The following is a 27,372-nucleotide window of genomic DNA, read 5'->3' as shown; positions in this document are numbered from 1 at the left end:
GCGCCACCAGGGAAGTTCCCTACCATCTTTTTTTGTATTACCTTTTAAATATATTGAATAAATCTCTCTTATTTTTGAGATTGGGGCATTTTCACTAACCATATTATAATGCTTGATTTATTATTAGCTTAAACTTTTCTAAAAACATTCTGTTGAAAAATGGAACATTCTGCTAAACTAAATAAAAATTTTACTGAAAAAGCATTAGAGGGAGTTTCCGGGCAATCCAGTGGTTAGGACTCAGGGATTTCACTGCTGGGCCCAAGGTTCGATCCCTGGTCAGGGAACTAAGAGCCCTTAAGCTGCATGGAGAGGCCAAAAAAAAAAAAAAAAGGCATTAGAAATTTATAGAGCAGTCCAACAAAACAATTTTTTTCCATTATCATACCTGACATTTTATTTTTTTAATTTTATTTTATTATTTTTTACACAGCAGATTCTTATTAGTTATCTATTTTATACATATTAGTGTATACATGTCAATCCCAATCTCCCAGTTCATCCCACCACCCACCCACCCCGCCTTGGAGTCCATACGTTTGTTCTCTACATCTGTGTCTCTATTTCTGCCCTGCAAACCGGTTCATCTGTACCATTTTTCTAGATTCCACATATATGCGTTAATATACAATATTTGTTTTTCTCTTTCTGACTTACTTCACTCTGTATGACACTCTCTAGATCCATCCACATCTCTACAAATGACCCAATTTTGTTTCTTTTTATGGCTGAGTAATATTCCACTGTATATCTGTACCACATCTTGTTTATCCATTCATCTGTCGATGGGCATTTAGGTTGCTTCCATGACCTGGCTATTGTAAATAGTGCTGCAATGAACATTGGGGTGCATGTGTCTTTTTGAATTATGGTTTTCTCTCGGTATATGCCCAGTAGAGGGCATTGCTGGGTCATATGGTAATTCTATTTTTAGTTTTTTAAGGAACCGCCATACTGTTCTCCATAGTGGCTGTATCACAGTACATTCCCATCAACAGTGCAAGGGGTTCCCTTTTCTCCACGCCCTCTCCAGCATTTGTTGTTGGTAGATTTTCTGATGATGCTCATTCTAACTGGTGTGAGGTGATACCTCATTGTAGTCTTGATGTGCATTTCTCTAATAATTAATGATGTTGAGCATCTTTTCATGTGCCTCTTGGCCATTTGTATGTCTTCTTTGGAGAAATGTCTACTTAGGTCTTCTGCCCATTTTTTGATTGGATTGTTTTTCTAATATTGAGCTGCATGAGCTGTTTATATATTCTGGAGATTAATCCTTTGTCTGTTGAGCTGTTTGCAAATATTTTCTCCCACTATGAGGGTTGTCTTTTCACCTTGTTTATGGTTTCCTTTGCTGTGCAAAAGCTTTCATTAGGTCCCATTTGTTTATTTTTGTTTTTATTTCCATTACTCTACAAGGTGGGTCAAAAAAGATCTTGCTGTGATTTATGTCAAAGAGTATTCTTCCTATGTTTTCCTCTAAGTTTTATAGTGTCTGGTCTTACATTTAGGTCTTTAATCCATTTGGAGTTTTTGTGTATGGTATTAGGGAGTGCTCTAATTTCATTCTTTTACATGTAGCTGCCCAGTTTCCCAGCACCACTTACTGAAAAGACTGTCTTTTCTCCATTGTATATTCTTGCCTCCTTTGTCATAGATTAGTTGACCGTAGGTGCGTGGTTTTATCTCTGGGCTTTCTATCCTGTTCCATTGATCTATATTTCCGTTTTTGTGCCAGTACCATATTGTCTTGATTACTGTAGCCTTGTAGCACAGTCTGAAGTCAGGGAGTCTGATTCCTCTACCTCCCTTTTTTTCTCCTCAAGATTGCTTTGGCTATTCAGGGTCTTTTGTGTCTCTATACAAATTTTAAGATTTTTTGTTCTACTTCTGTAAAAAATGCCATTGGTAATTTGATAGGGATTGCATTGAATTTGTAGATTGCTCTGGGTAGGATAGTCATTTTCCCAATACTTATTCTCCCTATCCAACAACGTGGTATATCTCTCCAGCTGTTTGTGTCATCTTTGATTTCTTTCATCAGTGTCTTATAGTTTTCTGAGTACAAGTCTTTTACCTCCTTAGGTAAGTTTATTCCTAGGAATTTTATTCTTTTTGTTGCCATGGTGAATGGGATTGTTTCCTTAATTTCTCTTTCTGATCTTTCCTTGTTAGTGTATAGGAATGCAAGAGATTTCTGTGCATTAATTTTTTTGTGTGTGTGTGTGTTATGTGGGCCTCTCACTGTTGTGGCCTCTCCCATTGCAGAGCACAGGCTCCGGACACGCAGGCTCAGCGGCCATGGCTCATGGGCCCAGCTGCTCCGCGGCATGTGGGATCTTCCCGTACCGGGGCATGAACCCGCGTCCCCTGCATCGGCAGGCAGACTCTCAACCACTGCGCCACCAGGGAAGCGTGTGCATTAATTTTGTATCCTGCAACTTTACCAAATTCATTGATTAGCTGTAGTAGTTTTCTGGTGGCATCTTTAGGATTCTCTATGCATAGTGTCATGTCATCTGCAAACAGTGACATTTTTACTTCTTCTTTTCCAATTTGTATTCCTTTTATTTCTTTTTCTTCTCTGATTGCTGTGGCTAGGAAACTATGCTGAATATGTTGAATATGCAACTATGGTGAATAATAGTGGCGAGAGTGGACATCCTTGTCTTGTTCTTGATCTTAGAGGAAATGCTTTCAGTTTTTCACCATTGAGAATAATGTTTGCTGTGGGTTTGTCATATATGGCCTGTATTATGTTGAGGTAGGTTCCCTCTGTGCCCACTTTCTGGACAGTGTTAATCACAAATGGGTGTTGAATTTTTTCAGAAGCTTTTTCTGGATATACTGAGATGATCATATGGTTTTTCTTCTTCAATTTCTTAATATGGTGTATCACATTGATTGATTTGCATATATTGCAGAATCCTTGCATCCTTGAGATAAATCCCACTTGATCATGGAGTATGATCCTTTTAATGTCTTGTTGGATTCTGTTTGCTAGTATTTTGTTGAGGATTTTTTGTTTTTAAATATTTATTTATTTTCGGCTGGGTTGGGTCTTTGTTTCTGTGCGAGGGCTTTCTCTAGTTGTGGCGAGTGGGGGCCACTCTTCATCGCGGTGCGCGGGCCTCTCACTGTTGTGGCCTCTCTTGTTGCAGAGCACAGGCTCCAGACGCGCAGGCTCAGTAGCTGTGGCTCACGGGCCTAGCTGCTCCGCGGCATGTGGGATCTTCCCAGACCAGGGCTCGAACCCATGTCCTGTGCATTGGCAGGCAGATTCTCAACCACTCCGCGACCAGGGAAACCCCTGTTGAGGATTTTTGCATCTATATTCATCAGTGATATTGGTCTGTAATTTTCTTTTTTTTGTAGTATCTTTGTCTGGTTTTGGTATCAGGGTGATGGTGGCCTCATAGAATGAGTTTGGGAGTGTTCCTTCCTCTGCAATGTTTTGGAAGAGTTTGAGAAGGATGGGTGTTAGCTCTTCTCTAAATGTTTGATAGAATTCACCTGTGAAGCCATCTGGTCCTGGACTTTTGTTTGTTGGAAGATTTTTAATCACAGTTTCAATTTCATTACTTGTGATTGGTCTGTTCATATTTTCTACTTCTTCCTGGTTCAGTCTTGGAAGGTTATACCTTTCTAAGAATTTGTCCATTTCTTCCAAGTTGTTCATTTTATTGGCATAGAGCTGCTTGTAGTAGTCTCTTAGGATGCTTTGTATTTCTGCAGTGTCTGTTGTAACTTCTCCTTTTTCATTACTATGGAGGTTCCCTAAAAAACTAAAAATAGAACTACCATTTGACCCAGCAATCCCAGTACTAGGCATATACCCTGAAAAAACTGTAATTTAAAAAGAGTCATGTAACACAATGTTCATTGCAGCTCTATGTACAACAGCCAGGACATGGAAACAACCTAAGTGTCCATTGACAGATGAATGGATAAAGATGCGGCACGTATATACAATGGACTATTACTCAGCCATAAAAAGAAACGAAATTGAGTTATTTGTAGTGAGGTGGATGGACCTAGAGTCTGTCATACAGAGTGAAGTAAGTCAGAAAGAGAAAAACAAATACTGTATTCAAACACATATATATGGAATCTAAAAAAAAAAAAAGGTTCTGAAGAACGTAGGGGCAGAACACGAATAAAGACGCAGACATAGAGAATGACTTGAGGACATGGGGAGGTGGAAGTGTAAGGTGGGACAAAGTCAGAGAGTAGCATGGACATATATACACTACCAAATGTAAAATAGATAGCTAGCGGGAAGCAGCTGCATAGCACAGGGAGATCAGCTCGGTGCTTTGTGACCACCTAGAGGGATGGGATAGGGAGGGTGGGAGGCAGACACGAGAGGGAGGAGATGTGGGGCTATATGTATATATATGTAGCTGATTCACTTTGTTATAAAGCAGAAACTAACACACCATTGTAAAGCAATTATACTCCAATAAAGATGTTAAAAATTTTTTTTTAATGTAGAATTCAATATTTTATACTTTCATAAAATCAAATATAACTTTGAGTTGAAAATTTTGTGTGGATCTTAAGGACTGTAGCATTAAAAGTTCACTTTTTACTATCTTTATTTAAAGAAATAAAAATAAATTTTGTCTCCTATAATGTTGCTATATTAAGGTCAGTCTTTAAAGCATTTAAAGCTTGTTCAGATGTTGTCACAGTAGTGAAAAAGATGCTGTTAACACAGTAAATTTGTTTCTATGATAAAAGACAAGCTGATGTGTCTTTCTCAGTAGCCCTTTAATTTTGTGGTTATCAAATAGTATTTTATTTGGTACTTTTAAAAATATTTATCTATTTTATTTATTTATTTTTGGCTGCATCGGGTCTCAGTTGTGGCCCACGCGATCTTCGTTGCGGCATGCAGGCTCTTGTGGTGAGCAGGGTCTTTGTTGTGGTGTGCAGGCCTCTCTCTAGTTATGGCGTGGGCTCCAGAACACAAGGGGTCTTCGTTGTGGTGTGCGGGCTCCAGAGCGCATGGGCTCTGTAGTTTGTGGCATACAGGCTCTCTAGTTGAGGCCCGCAGGCTCAGTAGTTGCGGCGTACAGGCTTAGTTGCCCTGTATATGGGATCCCAGTTCCCCAACCAGGGATTGAACCCGCATCCTGTTCATTGGAAGGCAGATTCTTAACCACCAGACTACCAGGGAAGTCCCTTGGTACTTTTCTTATACTTAACCTACTTTGAAATGAAACAGTAAAAGGAATTCATGGGACAAAAATACACGACAGCTGTTTCTTACATTTTAGCATAGCGCTCCATGCTAAAATAAATCCTAGGTAAACTGATTTCCATGAAAGCTTCTTTGACTAATCATGTTCCCCTACCTCCCCTTATAGTTTTGTGTACAGTTTTCTGTTCCCTATATGATAATTACTCATATTAACATTTAGTATTTATATTTGTGTATAATTAGTTAGGCCCTTATCACCTAATCCTACGTTATTCATTTATGCACTAATAATTTCCTGGTGTTACTGATAGGAAGACTGATAGGAGAAAAGGAAGGAAGAAAGGTAAAAGCAGAAATTAACAAATTAGAAAATACAGTGTTCAGTGAAAACCAACAGCTGATTCTTTAGTAAGAGCACTGTATGTCAAATATGAATTCACAAGTGTGACTATATTTTCCTAAATTAGTAAAATTAACTCAGGTAGTTAAGCTGAATAGATAAAACAGAAGAAACAGGAAAAGTAATCAAGGGCTTTCAAGAGGGTAAATCTGGCATACCCTCTGGAAATAAAAGATGAAAAGTTGAAAAACTCTTCAACTCATAAAGCTAAGATAACTGATATCAAAACTGAAAAACAGCATTAAATCAAGCCAACCACTGAGCTCCAATAAAAACTGTGAACACTGCAGCTTAGGTGAGCTTCTCTGGTCAGCAGTATTCCATGTGTATTGTTATACGTCGATGCCAAGAGATAAAACGTAGCCATGGCTCCCCAGGGAAAAAAGAATAGAACGCCTGTGTTTGGTACCCTCATGGACTATGCTTTATGTGCTTTTTCCCTTAGCTAATTTTAACCTATATCCTTACCCTGTAGTAAACTGTAACCATGAGTATACTGGTTTCAGTTGAGTTCTGTCTTTCTAGTGAATTATCAAACCTGGGGATGATTTGGAGAATCTCCTGAAACTGCAACTGATGTCAGAAGTGAGAGTAGTCTTGTGGGTAGTGTTTTCCCCCAACTATACAGTTGTTTACACTGACATAACACTCTTAAGTGATTCCCCTCCCCTTGAGCATGGGGGGGACCAATGAGTTGCTTCCAACCAACTATATGGTAAAGGTTATGGGATGTACATGATCATGTGTATGTAATTATGTTAAATAAGACTGTTGCACCCTCTTGCTGGAGTCTCTCCCTCTCCCCCAGCTTTGAAGTGCTGCCATGTTATGGGCTGCCAATGCTGGGAGTTTACATGGCAGGGAACTGAAAGCAGTTTCTAGCAGCTGAGGGCAATCTCTGGCCAACAGTAACTGAAGTTCTCAGTCTTAAAACTGTAAGAAACTGAATACTGCCAATAAAAGTGGGTCTTTCTCCAGTCAAGCCTCAGATAAGACTGCAGCCCCAACTGACACCTTGACTGAAGCCCTGTGACACCCTGTGCAGAACCATGCCCAGAATCCTGATCCACAGAAACTGTGAGATAATAAATGTGTACTGTTTTAAGCCACGAAGTTTGTGGTGAGTTGTTATACAGCAGTAGGAAACGAATATAGTCCAACCCCCTCTACCACCGTCACTCACAAGCACTCAGGCCCTATCCTCTCCATAATCCTGATAAGGTTAATAGTCAATAGTTATAATATTACTTTGACTTCACAAATACTTACAGTTGAGTAATATTCTCAAATTAGACTATAATTAGTTTTCTTCACACATTCATTTTTTCCTGGAGTTCAAAGTAGCTTGGATTTTTTTGTTTGCCTAAGTTTCTATTTAGTTATCATACACTGTCCCCAAAACTCTCCTCCAAATGTCCAACTTTTAGTACGTTCAAACACATTAGGTTGTTGAAGATAACATAAAATGCACAAGCATAAAGAAGACTGATACATTCAAAATTTTAATTTTAAAACCTTTCTCACTAGAAGACACAAAAATTGGTATAGACAGTCTACACAGAAGTTATTCATGATATGAGAATGACAACAAAATGACAATGAGAAAACAATTTTAAAAAGCCAGTAAGAAAATGTGCAAAATATCTGAATAGGAAAAAGTTAACAGACAGCAACTGCCTCAAGTTGAATGCTGCCTAAGTGCAGAGGAGAGAGGATGGCATTTCATCCCATACCCTTTTCTTTGAGTTTTGTACCATGTGTGTATTGCCTTTTCAGAAATACATATAAAAGTATTACTTAAAAGAAAGTTATGTTTTATATTTAGCCATGTGTAGAAAAGTATCCTCTACTTTTCTATGAAAGATTAAGAATTTCCCAGGACACACAGAGCCTGTTTTTTCATTTCCTTCTTACCTATCCTAACACATAGGACAGGACATGGCTTCCAAACATATTTGTATGTTAAACAAAACCTACCAGTTCGTGCAGGCAATGACCTTGCCTCCTTCCACACATCTGTGCTAGGTGAGAGGTGGTGTTCAGTCAGTGCTTGATGAATTTAATTGAGATGATATGTATTTTGTCTTTCTTTTCATGCCACTCTGGTAAGGCTTTTACATTTTAAATACTCCTTTGCTTCTTATTCCTTGAATAATCTGTTTCCTAGGATAATCCATCCTTTTATATTGATTAGAGTTTATGAAGAGAAAGAGAGCTGAATAATCATTTTAGTCAATCATTGCTGTGACGCATTTCAATGATTATAAAGTCACTCTAATTCTTGATTCTTTTTAAAAATATAATTTCAAAATTCACCAAAAACTGGAAATCCATTGTTTCTTTCATATTCAATTTGCTTTGACAGAAATTCTTTACTTAGCTTGTCAATACGGTCTCGAGAGAAGAGATTGAATTCAGGAATGAAATAATGCTCAAGTTGTTCTGTCTTGAGGCACTGAAGAAAGTATGTCACACAGTTATCAAAGCAGAGCTCCAAATCCTTGCAGTGCCACTGACTGTCATCTGGGTCCTGGGTACAGACGTGAAAGAAGGCAGTTTTCACATGATAAGAACAGAACTTATCCAGTTCCTTTCGGTTTCCAAACTTTTTTTTCAGTTGTTCTAAAAGATATTTCATTAGTTTTAAACACTCCTTCCTGTTGAATAAAAAAGAAAACCATTTAATTTTACTTCTTTACAACCTGTTTCATTCCACAAAAAACTTTAGGTATCTTACAGGAAAAACATAGAGATATAGTAAACAATACAGATATTATAATACATATAGATACAAAAAACAATAAAGATATTGGGTTGGCCAAAAAGTTCCTTTGGTTTTTAAGGAAAAATAAAAGACACATTTTTCGTTTTCACCAAGAACTTTATTGAACAACGTATTCACCGTTTTGCTCCACTACCTTCTGCCATTTTTCAGGCAACTTCGTAATTCCATCTTCCCAAAACTTTTTATCTTTTTGAGCAAAGAACTGTTCCAGGTCCCAGAACTGTTACAGTCTTCCAGGGAATCGAAATTTTTTCCATTAAGAGAATTTTGTAAAGACCGAAATAAATGGAAATCCACAGGTGCAATGTCTGCTGAACACGGCGGATGAATCAGAACTTCCCGGCCAAGCTGTAACAGTTTTCGCCTGGTCATCAAAGAAATATGAGGTCTTGCATTATCCCGATGGAAGATTATGCATATCCTGTTGAGTAATTCTGGACGCTTTTCATCAGTGCTGCTTTCAGTTGGTCTAATTGGGAGCTGTACTGTTGGAATTGTTTGGTTTTCCAGAAGGAGCTCGTAACAGGGGACTCTGTTCCAATCCCACCATATACACAACATCACCTTCTTTGGATGAAGACCAGCCTTTGGTGTGGTTGGTGGTGGTTCACTTTGCTTGCCCCACGATCTCCTCCGTTCCACATTATTGTACAGTATCCACTTTTCATCACCCGTCACAAATTTGTTTTAAAAACGGAACATTTTCGTTACATTTCAATAGAGAATCGCATGTGGAAATATGGTCAAGAAAGTTTTTTCACTGAACTTATGTGGAACCCATAAGTTAAACACCAAAGCAGTGAACATAACCAAGCTGGTGCACATGATTTTCAGTGTTTGATTTGGATATTTTGAGCATGTCGGCTATCTCCTGCGTGCTATAACGTTCATTGTTCTCAGTTAATGTCTCGATTTGATCACTATCAACTTCAACTAGTCTACCCAACCGTGGAGCATCGTCCAGCGAGAAATCTCCAGCATGAAACTTCGCAAACCACTACTGACATGTTCGATCAGTCACAGCACCTTCTCCACACACTGCACAAATCTTCTTCTGCGTTTCACAGTTGCGTTTTTACCTTTCTTGAAATAATAAAGCATGATATGCCAAAAATGTTGCTTTTTTCCTTCCATCTTCAATATTAAAATGGATACACAAAAAATCACCGATTTTGATAAGTTTTTTTTAATGCACATTGATAGGACAGCTGTCAATACAATCTAACAAAATTGTTTCAAATGATGTTAAAGACAACTAAGTGCTACTAGAGCCATCTTACGGAAAAAACTGAACGAACCTTTTGGCCAACCCAATATATATAAATAATATAATTACAGAGTCATTCTAAAACCTAATTATTTTTTCAAATACATGCTTTAAAGTTTCAAGAACCTATGTTTTCCTTTCCTCTTCCCCGTTCCTGGCTTAAATGTTTTATTCTATCAGGATTAATTCAACTACATGAAACCGGCAGATAGTTATATTATTCATCCAGTTATTTAGTACCTAGAAAAATCTTGTTTTAATTTTTATAAAATGATTTTGTCTTATTTTGGTTTACATTAATCATCCAGTTATTTAGCAGTTGACAAAATTTAATGTTTATAAAATTACTAAGCCTAATCAACAATATATTTTTCTTAATGCTTGCTTCAAAGCCTGCATATGAAGCCTTAAAGAACTTCCTGTGCCTGCACATTGGGCATTCTTGTTTTAACCTTTTAACTTTTGTGATCCTTATTCCAGACAACTTTAGAAACTCAAATGAATGATTCCTTTTCAAGCTCAGTTCTTTATGGTGTCTATGCTACCAAGAAAAATAATTACCCATCTCTCAGTGTTGTTTCAAATTTACCTGGTCAGTCCCTGGCCTTCAACACAGCCAAACCACCTCAAAGCAAGCACCAGCATCCAATAAGAGTGGTCCTTTGGTCTCCTCCCATTATGCAACATTAATATTCATTACCTTGAAGCAACCAGAACACTAAGACAAATCCAGTTGTCACAGCTAGTCATGACTAGTGTTCACACCCTTCGCTCCGTCCTACTTTCATACATCTACATCCATATAATCCAGGCTCAGGACTGTGCTCCCCAGCACTGCCGCCTTTTTTTAAATTTTATTTTAATTTTTATTATTTATTTGTTTAGCTGTGCTGGGTCTTAGTTGTGGCACGCACGCGGGATCTTCGTTGCCGCCTGCGGGATCCTTTAGTTGTGGCATGCAGGCTCTTAGTTGTGGCATGCGGGATCTAGTTCCCTGACCAGGGATCAAACCCGGGCCCCCTGTGTTGGGAGCTTAGAGTCTTAACCACTGGACCACCAGGGAAGTCCCACCATTGCCTTCTAACAACACTCTTCCTTTGTCCCTTGGACCTGGCTTCCTTGGTTTCATTCTTACACTCTAATACTCCAGGTCAATCCAGCCATGCACTGCCCCCAGGACTCAACCCAGCAATGATCATCTTCAGGTTTAAACTATGGAGTCAACAAAGAACTAAGCATTCTATTGATAATCTGTCATTTCACAAAATAAGGAGGTTACCTGCAACATTTCACTCCATCAATTTCACAGCATGTTTTAGATTGTCCGTGATTTTTCAAAATTTCCTTTTCAATGTGAGAGAAGGACAGACGCCATGTTTCTTCTTAATTTCCAAAAGAAAAATAGAAAAGCACTTTACCAAAAACAAACAATATAAACAACACAATATTTAAACGATTTCCTTCATTAAAATATCATCCTGAAAAATTTCTAGGAGGAGATAGACCAAAAGAAGTGAACAGATAAATAACGTGATTACATATTAAAACAAGTGATTTGAACAAGCAAACAATGTGCCAAGATAGAAAAAAAATTGGGGGGAGAACTCAGGGCTTAATACATTTAGCCATGGTAAGACGTATTACCTTTCATATATTGCTAAATACAGTCTGTTGACGTTTTGTTTCAATAATAATTTGAATTGATTGAAGTTTTTTGTTTATCCTTTTATACCATCCTTGCAAGTTTGGGTATTCACGTAAAATGAACCAGGGAACATTTCCTTTTTTTCTATTTTTTGCGAGTTTATGTAAGAATAGAATGATCTCCCCCTTCTTCCCAAGTTTTAACCGTGGATAGCTCTTTTAAGCTCTGACCATCCTCTCACTACCTTGTTTTAATCAGAAATTGGTTTATAATTTTAAAAATCAATCAATATAATCTGTCACATTAACAGAACAGGGGAAGAACATATGATCAACTCAACAGAAGCAGAAAGTACAGCTAATAAAATTTAACATTCATTCATCATTAAAAGAAAACACCTCTCAGTAAGTTAAATGTGGATGGAAACTTGATCTAATAACAGGTAGATCATAAAAAAAAACCCACAGCAACATGATAATCTAATGTAAAATGTAGAAGTTTTTTCTTTGAAATCAGGAAGGCAGGCTGTGTGCTATCCCTATTTCTGTTCAACATGCATTGGCTAACCTAGCAAGCACAGTAAGAGAAGGAAAAATAAAACCATCATTACTGATAGATGATATAACTGTATATGTAGAAAATACAAAAGAAGCTGGGTGACAGGTATGCATGAGTTCAATATATTCTTCAGTCTACTTTTCTACTGGTTTAAAATTTTTCATAATAAAAAGTTACAATTGCCTATGAGTAAATCTAACAGAAGACATAAACTTTCTGTGGAGAAAATTCAAAAACTTCACTGATGGGCTTCCCTGGTGGTGCAGTGGTTGAGAGTCCGCCTGCCGATGCACGGGACACGGGTTCATGCCCCGGTCCGGGAAGATCCCACGTGCCGCGGAGCGGCTGGGCCCGTGAGCCATGGCCGCTGAGCCTGCGCGTCCGGAGCCTGTGCTCCGCAACGGGAGAGGCCACAACAGTGAGAGGCCCGCGTACCGCAAAAAAAAACACAACACAAAACCCACAAAAAACTTCACTGGAAAGTATTAGAGGAAATCTAAATAAATGGAGATGTGCACCTGCACATAAATTAGAAGACTCATTATTGTAGATATATCAAGTCTCCCCCAATTCATCTATAGAGTCAACGCACTCACAATCAAAACTCCAAAAACAATGTTTCTGTAGACCTTGACAAGATGATACCAGCATTTTTATGAAAATAAAAGGGTCAAGAATATCTAAATCACTCTTTAAGAAGGACAAAGTGGGAGAGCAGATATCAAGACTTATAAAGTCATATATGACAATATGGTATAGCTCAAGGACAGACAAAGATTTTGGGGGGACAGAATAAAGAGTACAGTAAAGCCTACACAATATACAGACAATAAATATATGGGGAAGGTGGCACAGAGATAGGTGTGCTCATAGCTGCTGTATAAATCCATGTACAGCATCCATTTATGCCATTCTGAAAAAGGCCAACTATAGAGATGGTAAACAGGTCAGCGGTTGCCAGAGGTTTGGGATGCAGAGGGTTGAATAAGTGAAGCACAGGGACTTTTTAGGGAAGTGAAACTGTTGGTATCATGTGATGGTAGATACACGATGCAATGCATTTGTCAAAACCAACAGAACTTCATGGCACAGAGAGTGAACCTTAACATACACAAGCTGCTAAAAGGTCACTTAGAAGGTCAAGGGATCTCAAGAAGTAATGCAGACTGTGAAAAGGGATCTAACTGTATTACGAATGTATGACACAAACTCCCTGAACGGCATGGGGGCAAAAGGTGTTGACCTAAGTTACTTGGGAAATGGGGTCTGTAAGACTGAAGGCAAAAGGAACTGTACACATGCGCTGTGCACACAGGGGAATGGATTTACAGTTCCGAACCATCCATACATGTGGATTGGAACTGAACAAGGAACAACGGAGTAGGTGGGTGGCAGATGGTGGGAGCCAGGTTTCTCGCTGTTGGGATGAGAGGTTACAGAGAGCAAGGAGAGAAGGTAGAATGATCCACGTGATAACGGATTACAGTTCGAGACATCAGTGTGAACTCATGTACCACTTAAAACGGATACAGGTGGTGACACAGGAAATACCTATAGAGCTGTGCGTATGCTGCGGTTAGTAATCATACATATATTTCCTCTGCTACTCCAGAAGAGCGCACACAGCACCCAGGTCATGGCTCTAGTACACTCTCCAATAAAAGGATACAGGGTTCCTTGGAGAAACGGCTGATTCTAGGACTGAAGCAAGAAATACACAAGATGAGCCTGGAGCATCTTGTAGTACCAGAAAGTGAGTTAGTGCTGAAAACAAAACAAAACCCACAATTATGGGACGTTTGTCAAAGGGACACAGGAGCCAAATGAAAGAACTCAAGGCCAAAGCTGGAACAATTTAAGCAACAAAATGAAAGCAGTATTGAATTATAGCCCAAAATACAAGACAAATACCCATGAGTCCATACTGATATGATTTTAGTAAATAAATAGATGGGAGAGAAGAGGGCTTCCCTGGTGGCGCAGTGGTTGAGGGTCCGCCTGCCGATGCAGGGGACACGGGTTCGTGCACCGGTCCGGGAGGATCCCACATGCTGCGGAGCGGCTGGGCCCGTGAGCCATGGCCGCTGAGCCTGCGTGTCTGGAGCCTGTGCTCCACAACGGGAGAGGCCACAACAGTGAGAGGCCCGTGTACCGAAAAAAAATGGGAGAGGAGATAAATCTCCAATGCAGAATATCAAATAATTTGTGTAAATACTCTGCTCTTGAAGAGGTGAGCTTAGGGACTTCCCTGGTGGTACAGTGGTTAAGACTCCACACTCCCAATGCAGGGGGCCTGGGTGTGATCCCTGCTCAGGGAACTAGATCCCACATGCATGCCGCAACTAAAAGTTCACATGCCGCAACTAAGGAGCCCGTGAGCCACAACTAAGACCTGGCACAAACGAATAAAAATAAATAATTTAAAAAAAAATAAAGAGGTGAGCTTAAGTGTGAGCTGTGCTCAGTGACTTCCTTCCAAATAGCACAGTATGAAAAGAGGGAAAGAGAGGATATTAACAGTGGAGAAACCTGGCAAACACTCCCTCAGCCAGGTGATCGAGGTCCACACCAGCAGTGCTAAGTCATACTCACGATGTACCCTTCATGTAATATGATGAGAATGGCATTTCAACTCTGTGGTCCTCCTCCACCAAACTCAGAACTCCAGTCTAACCCACAAGAAAAGCATGAGACACATGCCAAATGAGGGACGTTCCACAGAATATCTGACTGGTACTCCTCAAAGCTGTCAAGGTCATCAAATACAAGGCAAGACTGTGAAACTGTCAGTCAAGAGAAGGCTAAGGAGACGTGACAACTAAACGCAATGTGGTGTCCTAGATGGGATCGTGGAACAGAAAAAGGACATTAGGTAAAAATCAAGGAAATCTGAGTAAAGTATGGACTTTAGTTAACAAGACTATACCAATATTGGTTCATTAATTATGACAAATGTGTCATATTAATGTAAGATGCTAATAATGGGAAATAGGTATGCGGTATATAGCAACTCTCTGTATCATCTTTGTACTTTTTCTGCAAATCTTAAACTATTCTAAAATTAAAAGTTTATTTTAAACAACTATGTTGAAGTATCATTTCTCTCTTTTTGGATTATTGGCAAAAATTCCAAAGGGTTTAATGAGTTCTGTTGTTAAAGCTGAGGGTGAAATGGGTACCCTCATACACTTCTGTGGGAATGCAAATTGGTGAATTCTGTATGGAGGTGATTTGGGCAATACCAGCAAAATTAGATATGGATTTACTATTCCTTGACCAGCTGTAAAAACAGACTATAAAAAGGAATGGGTGCTCAAAAAAAAACAAAAACACTAATTCGAAAAGATAACATGCACCTCAATGTTCACACCAGCATTATTCACAATTGCCAAGACACAGAAGCAACCTAAGTGTCCATCAACAGATGAATGGATAAAGAAGATGCGGTATATATATACAGTGGAATATTACTCAGCCATAAAAGAAGAACGAAATTTTGCCATTTGCAGCAACATGGATGGACTTGGAGGGCATTATGCTAAGTGAAGTAAGTCAGACAGGGAAAGACTAATACTGTATGATGTAATTTACATGAAGAATCTAAAAAATAAAACAAACTAGTGAAGATAACAAAAAAGAAGACTCACAGATACAGAGAACAAATGAGTGGTAATCAGTGGGGGGGAGGGGCAGATACAAACTACTGGATATAAGATAGGCTACAGGGGTGTAGTGTACAACACAGGAAGTACAGCTAATATTAAAAAAAAGGAACGAGTGCTATCTCTACACAGAGCTATGGAGTGATAACCTAGATATCTTATTAAGTCAAAATAGAAAAGTACTTTTTAAAGAGGGGGTGTTGCATATGAATATATATACATATATATATATATGTATTTACTTGTACTTTTTAAAAATGAAAGGTGAACTGAAAACAATTATAGGGCTTCCAATCAGGGAAGGAAAGACGAGTGTAGAGGAAACATAAAGGGAAGCTATGTTTCCCTAAGAATACTTTTTTCTGTAGCTTTGACTTTGGAACCATGTGAATGCTTTATAAATTTATGAAACAAAGCTAAATTAAAATTTAATTCCAATACCTAAAATTAGAAACAATAATGAAAACAATGAATTTAAGCATACTGAGTTGGGTAGCTTAACCACCTGGAGGAATTTTTTCAAGTGGGTTTAAACTTAGTATTTTGAAATCCTTCAAAAATATACAGAAAAAGTTGAAAGAATTTTATAGTAAACATTCACATGCCTACCACCTACATTCTACAATTAATGTTTTGCTGTACTTGCTTTATCACATATTTATCTATCCATCCATAAATTCTTTTTTTTTTAAGAAAACTGTTATTTTAAAACAGGTTGTGGATGGGGACTTCCCTGGTGGTCCAGTGGTTAAGAATCCACCTTCCGGGCTTCCCTGGTGGCGCAGTGGTTGAGAGTCCACCTGCCGATGCAGGGGACACCGGTTCGTGCCCCTGTCCGGGAAGATCCCACATGCTGCGGAGCGGCTGGGCCCGTGAGCCATGGCCGCTGAGCCTGTGCGTCCGGAGCCTGTGCTCCACAACGAGAGAGGCCACAACAGTGAGCGGCCCGCATACAGCAAAAAAAAAAAAAAAAAAAAAAAAAAAAAAAAAGAATCCACCTTCCAATGCAGCGGATACGGGTTCGATCCCTGGTCGGGGAATTAAGATCCCACATGCCGCCAGGCAACTAAGCCCACACACCACAACTACTGAGCCCGTGTGCTCTGGAGCCTGTGCACCACAGCCAAAGATCCTGCATGCCACAACAAAGATTCTGTGAAGACCTGACGCAGCCAAATAAATAAATAAATATTTGTTTAAAAAATTAAAAAAACAAGTTTTGGAACTAATTAGAATACTTTACCCATAAACACTTCAGCATGAATATTATGAACTGGAGTTCAATATTTATTTGCGTGTGTGATTTTTTAGGTAAGATTTGCAAACAGTGAAATGCACACATCTTAAATGTAGCATTTGATGAGTTTTGACAAATGACTACACCTGTGTCATTTGTTTTTCGTTTTCTTTAATTTATTTATTTGGTTGTGTTGGGTCTTAGTTATGGCACGTGGGTTCTTTGCTGCCACACATGTGTTCTTTGTTGCCTCGTGCGGCATCTTCCTTGAGGCAAGCAGGATTTTTAGTTGCGGCATGTGGGATATTTCTAAACCCCCATCAAAAAGTTATCATCAAAAAAAAAAAAAAAAAAGTTATCATCACCCCAGAAAGTTCTCTCCTGTCCCTTCCTAATCAATCCCCAGCACCTCAGGCAACCTCTGCTCTAATTTTTTAAAAAAACCATAGATAAAATTCTGCTTGTTCTAGAACTTACTATAATTGAGATCATACAGTATGGACCCTTTGTTTCTGTTTTCTTTCACCTGTCTTAATGTTTTTAGTATTCATCCATCCTCTTATCAGTGGTTCATTGTTTTTTGTTGTTGAGTAGTATTCCATTTTATGAATGTACTACAGTTTGTTTATCCATTATCTTTTGATGGACTTCTGGGCTCTTTCCAGATTTGGGCTAGTACATATATTCTTATATAAATGTGTTATGGACTTAATGCTGGATTAGGGAAGATATATGTTTAACCTTTTAAGAAACTGCCAGACCTTTTCTCAAAGGGATCGTACCGTATTACACGCCCATCAACAGTGTATGAATTATTATTTTTAAATAAAGCTTTGCATGTTCATTGATTGGAATGTCAACATTGAAATTGATGAATAACTTTTTAAAATATTTAAATAAATTTAAAATGCTGGGCAGATAGTTTAGATATCTAGGAATATTGTAGTTTTATTGATTTTTTTTGTATTTTAGCACTTATTGTATCTATGCTTTGACATGAGGTATTGAGAAATATGATGAAATGTGTATACAGTCCCTGCCATGCTCATAAAGTATCATTCTGAAAATGAACTTCAATGCAAAGACATACCTTCTAGGTTTACTTTATGTGTAACGATACTTGTACTTAGTTGACATTCAATCTCCTATGTTAGACAAAGTAAACTATGGATGATTACAAGTTTGAAGGCATTTGTATATTTTTTTTTTTTTTTTTTTTTTTTTTTTTTTTTTTTGTGTATATTTTTTAGTGTAATAAAAACATATACAGATGAGCAAACAGGTTTAGCAGGGCTCGATAACTAGCCCCAGATCACACAGCGAGTAAGGGAAGAAGCTTCAGGATTCAGATCCAGGGCAGTCTGACTCCAAGGCCAGTACTTGCTTTTCTTTATTAAAAACAAACAAACAGGGCTTCCCTGGTGGCGCAGTGGTTGGGAGTCCGCCTGCCGATGCAGGGGACACGGGTTCGTGCCCCGGTCCGGGAGAATCCCACGTGCCGCGGAGCGGCTGGGGCCGTGGGCCCTGGCCGCTGGGCCTGCGCGTCCAGAGCCTGTGCTCCGCGACGGGAGAGGCCACAGCAGTGTGAGGCCCGCGTGCCGCAAAAAAAAAAAAAAAAAACAAACAAAAACAACATTCAAACATGGGCTAGTAGACATTTTAAAGCTGAGTACTTGATATTACTATTGCAATTATGCCCTTTTCAATTCCATCTATCACTAAACTCCCATCTTGTAGCCTATTTAGCCTAATGGCTCTTGAAATGCCAATAGCACGAGTTGATCTTTCACTGCCCTAGTATGTACCATTAACGACTCCTTTATATGGACGTCTTTTAAGTTAACCTTCATAGTCAAGATACCTTGAAAACCACTTCCTTCCTTTGCATGCTTGGGTACCAGGTAAAATGGCTGTCGTCTTAAATTGTTCCTAACTTTTGCTCCAAGCCAGTTACTGATGGGCAGGCCTCCCTTGGTGCTAGCAGGCCAGCTGCTTTTGGATTCCAAAGCCAGGATTATATCGACAGATATTTCTTTAGGTTTTCTAACCAGAAGTGTTACTGCAGGGCTCCCTCTTCTCTTCCTCTCCACCATGACGTCTGTATCTGTTTAAACATATTAATAAAGAAGAAAGGGCTTATCAATCCACTTTTCTCTAAAAACACAGGGAAAATAACATAGCTATAATTGGAGATCCATAAGTACTAAGTGTAAGATGAAAATTAGTTCTAACGAAGAAAATGACCCCACAAGGCAGTGTTTTACTCATTGAGCCAGTATCTATTGATGATACCCATTATGGGGTATATTATCAAGATTCTGTCTGGTGTATAAAACAAGTAGCCCCCAAAGACTTTGGGGTTTGGGAGTGCTGTGATTAAATTTTCATTTAAATTTGTGTATGGTGGTTTGGAGGGAAGCCTACATAAGAGGCCAGATGAGCAGCAGGGAGGAGAGAGGTGATTCAGAAGACCTCAGCGGGAATTCCCTGGCGGTCCAGTGGTTAGGACTCCACGCTTTTGCTGCCGAGGGCACGGGTTCAAGCCCTCGTCAGGAAACTAAGAACCTGCAAGCTGTGTGGCACGGCCAAATTGAAAAAAACGAAACAGCAACAGCCCAGCCCGGAGGGTGGAGGCGTGTCATACAGAGAGGCAGTGAGCACCAGGACCCAGGGAGCAAGCACTGCTCACTGCAGCATTATTCACAACAGCCAAGATGCTTGAGACAACCTAGGTGTCCTCCGATGAATGAATGGGTAAAGAGGTTGTGGCATATATAGACAATGGAATATTATTCAGCCTTAACAAGGAAGGAAATCCTGCCATTTGTGACAATATGGATGAACCTGGAGGTCGTTGTGCTAAGCAAAGTGCATGACCTCATTTATATGGAGAAGCTAAGAAAGTCAAACACAGAGAAGCAGACTGTAGAATGGAGGTTACCAGGGGCGGGGAGGTGGGAGAAGTGGGAAGATGTTCATCAAAGAGTACAGAGTTAGGGCTTCCCTGGTGGCGCAGTGGTTGAGAGTCCGCCTGCCGATGCGGGGGACACGGGTTCGTGCCCCCAACTGCTACCACTTCTCCCAGTTCACTCCCTTCAAAGCATGCATTGCAAAAAAAAAAAAAAAAACCAAAAAAACAAACAAGATAGAGTCAATCAACATTTAGGAAGAATACCAAGAAAATATAGTAGACTAAAATCAAGAGCAAAGAGTTGTTTCTAGGAGGTAGTAGTCAACAGTCTGCTGCAGGGAGATCAAGAAAGATCAGGAGAGGCAATTAGTAGACATGATTAGATCTTTAAGAATCAAAAGTCAAAGATCTTACCTTCAATATTTTTAATTTCTTCCTTAATGATTTTCCTAAACTTGGACAGCATCTTAGAAGCTGATAATATTTCCCCTTCTAAAAACTGACCCAGAGGATTTCCTTTGGGATTTCTTTTGAACTTCACAAAGTAATGAGCACCACTGTTGTAATATTCTTCTAGCTGAATTCGGGGGACCTCCAGTTTGAACATAACGTCAAATTCATCAGGAGCAGAAATCTAAGAAACAGTAAAAATAGCACCGATGTGTTTGCTTGTGAATATTTTCCAACCAACTAAAATTTTTTTTCTTAAAATTTCCACTTAAAATCCTACCATGAAAAGCAAGATTTCTAATATTTATACCCTCTGGGAGTGAGACTAGGGGAGCTAGGTGAGGAGTATTGGCTTCAGTTTGTAGGTTCTATACGCATTTTCTTAAAAACAATTAAAATAATATGCAAGCTTTAAAAATCTGTACCAGTCTTTTCCTGAGATTAAAGATTGATAAAATTAAAGAAATTTAAAGTGCTACCTTTTAAGTTACAAAGCTACACACTGAGCCAGCCCCCTGTCACTGGTCTCAAAAATATGTGTAGTTACCTCCTGGCTAGTTGAGCAAGGGCCCTCTCCTTACAGCTAACAGTCAGCCAAATGAGTATGAGCTCCAAGTCATACACTAACTACATTAATGTCTTTGAACCACAGCATTTTAAGAGCTTCAGGGAATTCCCTGGCGTTCCAGTGGTTAGGACTCCATGCTTTCACTGCCAAGGGCATGGGTTCCATCCCTGGTCAGGGAGCTAAGATCCCACGAGCCGTGCAGCGTGGCCAAAAATAAATAAATAAATAAACAAGAACTTCCAAGAATCTTCTTCATCACCATAATAATAATTACAGCAGTTATAACTGATTATTTTCCTATATTAAAAATGCACAAGTCTTTTACTTATTAGGCGTAGGCTTCAAGTACAGCTATTGGACTGTACTATTCAACACAGTATCTGGTGGCCCTATGTCTTTTTTTTTTTAATTATTTTATTTATTTATTAATTTTGGCTGTGTTGGGTCTTTGTTGCTGCACGCGGGCTTTCTCTAGTTGCAGCGAGTGGGGGCTACTCTTCATTGTGGTACGCGGGCTTCTCATTGTGGTGGCTTCTCTTGTTGTGAAGCACGGGCTCTAGGCCCGCAGGCTTCAGTAGTTGTGGCTCTCGGGCTCTAGAGCGCAGGCTCAGTAGTTGTGGCGCGCGGGTTTAGTTGCTCCGTGGCATGTGGGATCTTCCCAGACCAGGGCTCGAACCCGTGTCCCCTGCATTGGCAGGCGGATTCTTAACCACTGCGCCACCGGGGAAGCCCTTTTGACCATGTGAACGTGGCTAGTCCAAACTGAGATGTACCATGCTGTGCATTGAACCGTGTCCTCTCAAAATTCATATATTGAAGTCCTAACCCCCAATGTAACTGTACTTGGAGACAGGGCTTTTAGGAAATAATGAAGGTTAAATGAGATCATGAGGGTAGGGTCCTAGCTGATAGGACTGGTGGACTTGGATGAAGTGAGATCGGTTGCTGTGTCTCTGCACACATGCTCTGAGAAACACAGCGAGGACACAGGGAGAAGGCTGCTATCTGCAAACCAGGACGACAGCCCTCACCAGAACCTAACCGTTCTGGCACCCTGATCATGGACTTCCAGCCTCCAGAACCATGAGAAAATAAATGTCTGTTGTTTAAGCCACTCAGTCTATGATATTTTATTATGGCAGCCCAAGCTGACTAGGACATACTATGGGGGTGAAACAAACACGTGAAGTGCCATCAGTGGGAATGAAGTAGAAGCCTCTGAAAATCCACTTTTCCATAAAAGTAACAAGAACATGGGCAGAAAAGGTCAAATTCAACTTTTTCAGGTCTCTGTAAATTAACCAAAGGCTTGCAACAATCCAAGGAGGATTTATTCAAGAAAAATGGTCGAGAGCTTCCCTGGTGGCGCAGTGGTTGAGAGTCCACCTGCCGATGCAGGGGACACGGGTTCGTGCCCCGGTCCGGGAAGATCCCACGTGCCGCGGAGCGGCTGGGCCCATGAGCCATGGCCGCTGAGCCTGCGCGTCCGGGAGGCTGTGCTCCGCAACGGGAGAGGCCACAACAGTGAGAGGCCCGCGTACCGCAAAAAAAAAAAAAAAAAAGAAAAGAAAAATGGTTGAATCCCAGTAAGGACAGTGAGCCTTGAGGGCACCCTAAATTGCCCTTTTCCCATCCCCAGCAGCATTCCCACTCCTGACCAGAAACCCTCCACCAAGAGCAGCCAGAACTCCGACTTCTAATACCATAGGTTAGGTTTGCCTGTTTGGGAACATCATATAAACTGAATCATATAGTAGGTACCCTTTATACCTGACTTCTTTCATTTAACACTGTGAGATTCATCTATATCGTTCTGTCTATAGTGGTAGTTTGTTCTTTTTCATTCTGTGTAGTATTCCACTAAATTAATGGAATATACCAAAATAGATTTACTTATTCTGTTGTTGAGTATTTGGGTTGTTTCCAGTTTTTAACTACTACTGACAGTTCTGAGTTTAACTGTTACAAAGTTGTTCTGAGCATTCTTACATATGCCTTTGGGCGGCCATGAGCACCCGTTGCTATTGTATATGTGCCCAGGAGTGGGGCTGTTGGACCACAGGACAGGCAAATCTTGAACTTTAGAAAAAAATGTCAGTTTTCAAGACGTAGTACCAATTTATCCTCCCAGCATCAATGCAAGGGAGTTTCAGTTGCTCCACATCTCCTCCAAACTTGGAATTGTCAAGTCTTGTAAAATTTTAGCTCAAGGAACAAAAATCAGTCCATGTGGACAAGGGGAAGAGTGACATGAAATGAAGTTGAAGCGGAGGCCGGGGCCCAGATTCTGCAAGGACCTGTAGATCCTGGAAAGGAGTTCAGATTTTATTCCGTCATGTTCATTGAGAAGCCAGGTTTTAGCTTTGTATTTCTAAAAATTTACTCTGGCCTCTGTGGAGATATTATAAGAAGGCAAATAAGGAGATTGGAAAGGCAAAATTCAGGTGAAAGATGATGGTGGCTTAGAGGGAGGCGGGGGTGAGCTGCTGGGGATGGACAAAAAGAACATTATAAACTGGAAATCCCACAGGGAATTTCTACAAGAAAACTTCCAGATTTTCACCTAGAATTTGATAATATTACAATAAAATACATGAATGGAAATGCGTCAATATGAATCCAAATAAAAGAGTTAATGAGAAGTGTCTTTTGTCTATCCCTTTACCAATTATAAAGTTTGGAATCCAACTTTGAAATTTAAGTGTATGCATAACAGAAGAAAATACACCAAAATAACGGTGAATAAAACAAACAGGAATAATACTGTTCTTCTATTTGCTTTTCTGAAATTTCCAGGGACATCAACACGGAACAGGGGCAAATACGGGAGAGGCTGAGGAAAGAGGTATGGAGCAGGGGTACTGTTGTGCTGTGGGAACCTACTGAGGGCAGGCAGTGGGTCAACTCTACAATGAACACGTATATACCTTTTATAATCAGTTTTTTAAAAGCGATACATGTTTTAGATAAAACAAATTTCACTGAATTTCCTTCCATCAGCTTGATTTTCAAAAGGAGAGGGGTACTGCTATATTTAAAGTGGATAACCAACAAGGACCTACTGTATAGCACAGGGAACTCTGCTCAATATAAAGTAACAACCTAAACAGGAAAAGAATTTGAAAAAGAATAGATACATGTATATGTATAACGGAATCACTTTTCTGTACTCCCGAAACTAACACAACATTGTTAATCAACTATACTCCAAAACGAAATAAAAAGTTTTAAAAAATAAATAAAAAGGAGAGTGGTTCTGATAGGAGACTGTTCTCTGTCTTCTCGTTCTCTAGTTCTAACTAATAACTTTCTCTTCCCTTTGGACCCTCCACATAATAGAACTGATCGACATTTATGTCGTAAGAATCATGCTCCAGGCAGATTAGTCTGATGCAGGTTTTGCTCACTTGGCTTTCAAGAAGCTTTAGATGGAATTATATGAGTGGTCTTCAGTGCTAAAAGAGTTTTAAGATCCAAAGACCGATACATACACCATCTTTCTGCGATAAACAAATATCACCGAGTCCATAGCAATAAAATGAGCAGCCGTATAAGGGTTCAAAGTTGTGCAAAACGTTCTGTGACAATGGAGCTTGCAATCTAGATGGGACGCCGAAACAAAACAGCTATGTCACAAACCACAAAAGAACACGAGTCTGAGTTACTTCCGAAGGGAAGTGAGGGGCGCGTAGGAGGTGGGTATGCAGGAACTGCAGGAGTACGCGGGAACTGCAGCGGAGGCGCGGCGCAGCTCACCTTCACGCGCTCGTAGTAGCTCCCGGTGCGCAGCTGCGCGACGCCTTTGAACTCGGACTCACAGCTCTGCAGTCTCCGCAGAAGGTGGTCTGTGAGTCTGTTCACCACCTCCGCCGCCTCAGAGATTTCCTGGCGGCTCAGCCTCAACTTCTCCAGTACCGCCCGGGGCTTCCAGGAGCCGGGCGCCTCCTTCCCGCGCCCGAGACTGGGGACTGGGACCAGCGGTTCGGGGACCTCCGTGGGCCCGGGCTGGGGTCTCCGCTCCCGAGCGGAGCGCGCGGTGCCCTCGCGGCGAGATGCACGCCTGGGAAGGGGCGGCCCTGGGGCCGCGGGAGGCATCACCCCTTCGGTCCGAGCAGGCGGACCCTCCACCCGGTCCTCGGCGCGGGCAGCCCGCGCGCGTACCTGCCGCTTCTCCTGGGGGTCCGGGCCGCTCTTCTCCCTCCGGGATCCCGACGGCCTGGCGGGGCCGCACCTCCGCGCGCTGGGCCGGGCGGCCTCAGGGACGGCCGGGGACTCTCTAGGCTCGGTCGGGACGCCCTTCACACGCGGCGCCGAGACCCTGGGGGCGGCGGCTTCCGCCTCCGAAGCTGCTCCCGTCGCCTTTCCGCGCCGCGGGGCCATGGCTGGCGCTCTCGGCTCCCCAGAGGGAGAAGACTCGGCTTCGGGAAAAGGCCTTGGGAGGAGGAGCCAGCAGTGGCGATTGGAAGTGAAACTTCAACATCTGGCGGGAACTCAGCAGGCGCTGCGCGGAAGAAGAGCCCAGAGCCAGGTGGCCACGGGGAGCCACGCCCCCGCCGCGGAGGGGCGGGCCCACGGCGCTCCCCCAGTCGCCCACTTTCTCGCCTTCGCGTGGAGTGGTGCCGGCGGCTTGGGAACAGCGCAAAACCGAACCCAGGGCAGCGCACAACACCTTCGCGAGCTTTGAAAGCCAGACGCATTTACCGGCGTAGCGCCTACAAAATTTGGGGGAAACTATAACACCTTCTCGCACATTGAAGTTGACAGAGAAACTTTTTCAGTGTAAGTTTAAATAAAGCATTTTTTTTATTAAAGGGAAAAAGAAAATAAAATTTTTACTAGATGGAATGAGATGTGGATTGACTGTAATTGGAATAAATATTTCATATTATTTGATTTTGTAAAAGCACGCACAATCTTAAACTGTGAAGTTCCTATTGGTGAGTTTTAGCCACTGGTTCTCAAAAGCCCATCAAAAAAAATGGCACTTGCATTTTAAATAATCCATACTGCTTTGGCGTTGTGATTCAAGAGTATCTCAATACAGGCTTTCAAGTATCGCTAAATAAAGCCAAATCGTTTACAGAAATACGTATTTGACAGGAAGCCCCTAGGTTAAACGTGCCTGGTACTTTTCTTTTTAACCATCCTAACCATGTTTAAGTGTACAGTAGTTCTGTATGAAAGCATCTCCACTATCCATCTCAGAACTCTTCATCTTGAAAAACAGAAACTCTACCCACTAAATCATAACACCCCATTCCCCCTGCTCTCTCCGGCTTCTGGTAAGAGCCGTTCTATTTTCTGTCTCTGAATTTGACACTCTGGGTACCTCATGTAAGTGGAGTCATACAGTATTTGTCCTTTTGTGATGGGCTTATTCACTTAATATAAAGTCCTCACGGTTTATTTATGTTGGAGCAGGTGTCAGCCTTCCTTTTTAAGGCTGAATAATTTCATTGTACGTATGTACCACATTTTGTTTTCCATTCATCTGTCAATGGACAAAAATGCCTTGATTACTTTTTCAAAAGTTTTCTTTGAAACCAGTATTTTGCTATGACCTCTTTGAACTGTGCCGTAAGAGATGTTTTTCTTTTGTAAAATGGAAGGAGGACTATTGTGTATTCAGACTTGTTGTCAAGCAGACCAGTTTCAGGGAAATGTAAGTTGAAATGTGGAAAGCCGTTTCCTTAAAACTGCAGGTGTACTTGGGCTGTCTTCCAGGATGTGCAGGACTATGCCTGCTCCAGACTGAAGACCTCTGCTCTATGGGTCTATTTTTGTTCTCCAAGGGCTCCATGCTTGTCATAGAATCCCGTAAATGCCTCTATAGCTGGCTTAATGCTGACTTCCAGCTGTTTCCAAAGTCTTCTAAAGTGCACTGGTGTTAGCTTAACCGAAAACGCGCAGGCAGCAATCAACCGGACCAGAATCAAATACCTCTTCTGCTGACCCGTCAAAGGAGGAAAACTTGTTTCTTGCTCAATCTTGCAGCAGCAATCAGTGTCCAAATTATAGAAGGAATGACTTTTTAGTTGAATCTTGATAACGAGTTTGGATTTTATCTAGTAGGGGAAAACAAGAGATGTGGATATATATTTTAACTAGATGATTTTATATCTTCCCCTTTATATCTCATGTTTGTCTCAGTAATTCACTTAGTCACTCAACAAATATTTGGCACAAATACTATGTGCCAAGCTCAGTTCTAGGCTCTTGGGATTTATTGATAAACAAAGATCCTTGTCTTTCTGGAGCTTGCATTCTGGCAGGGAGAAACAGACAATAAACATAATACATATGTAAATTATCCCATATAGTAAAAAAGGATGAGCTATATTGAAAAAGGAAAAAATAGTGCAGGAATAAGCAGGAGTGAGGAATGGTACAATACTAAAATAGTGAGAGAATGACATTTGAGCAAAGATTTAAAGGAGGGGATACCCAGGGGAAGAGTGTTCCAGAAGAAGGAAAAGTTAATGCAAAGGACCTAAAGTGGGACTATGCCTAGTTGTTCAAACAACAACCAGTGTGGCTGGAGCTTATGAACTTTGAGGTGATGTGTGGGTTATCAACTTACTGCCTCTCAGTTCCAAACAAACCCTTCAATAAATGCTTTCTGATAAACAATAGAATTCCTTTAAGCATTTCTCTTTTAAAGTGCCCACTATGTTAACTTTTCT

At 40.7% G+C, this 27,372-nt stretch overlaps 1 protein-coding gene across 1 annotated transcript; it reads right to left on the bottom strand.

Annotated features, from left to right (window-relative positions):
• Positions 1 to 7,135: 7,135 nt before the first annotated feature.
• On the bottom strand, positions 7,136 to 25,380 carry CGAS (cyclic GMP-AMP synthase). Its single transcript, XM_024731890.1, has 5 exons — positions 24,446 to 25,380; positions 20,086 to 20,305; positions 18,622 to 18,864; positions 10,938 to 11,040; positions 7,136 to 8,263 (listed from the first exon to the last, which is right to left on the bottom strand). The coding sequence occupies exons 1-5, from the start codon at positions 25,067 to 25,069 to the stop codon at positions 7,912 to 7,914; spliced, it is 1,542 nt and encodes a 513-aa protein (XP_024587658.1). The 5' UTR covers positions 25,070 to 25,380; the 3' UTR covers positions 7,136 to 7,911.
• Positions 25,381 to 27,372: the final 1,992 nt, after the last annotated feature.

This window comes from Neophocaena asiaeorientalis, unplaced genomic scaffold (genome assembly GCF_003031525.2).
Source record: "Neophocaena asiaeorientalis asiaeorientalis breed wild unplaced genomic scaffold, Neophocaena_asiaeorientalis_V1.1 scaffold450, whole genome shotgun sequence".
NCBI lineage: Eukaryota > Metazoa > Chordata > Mammalia > Artiodactyla > Phocoenidae > Neophocaena > Neophocaena asiaeorientalis.
Note: the sequence above shows the minus strand (reverse complement) of the source record. Positions and strands in the feature narration are given on the sequence as shown.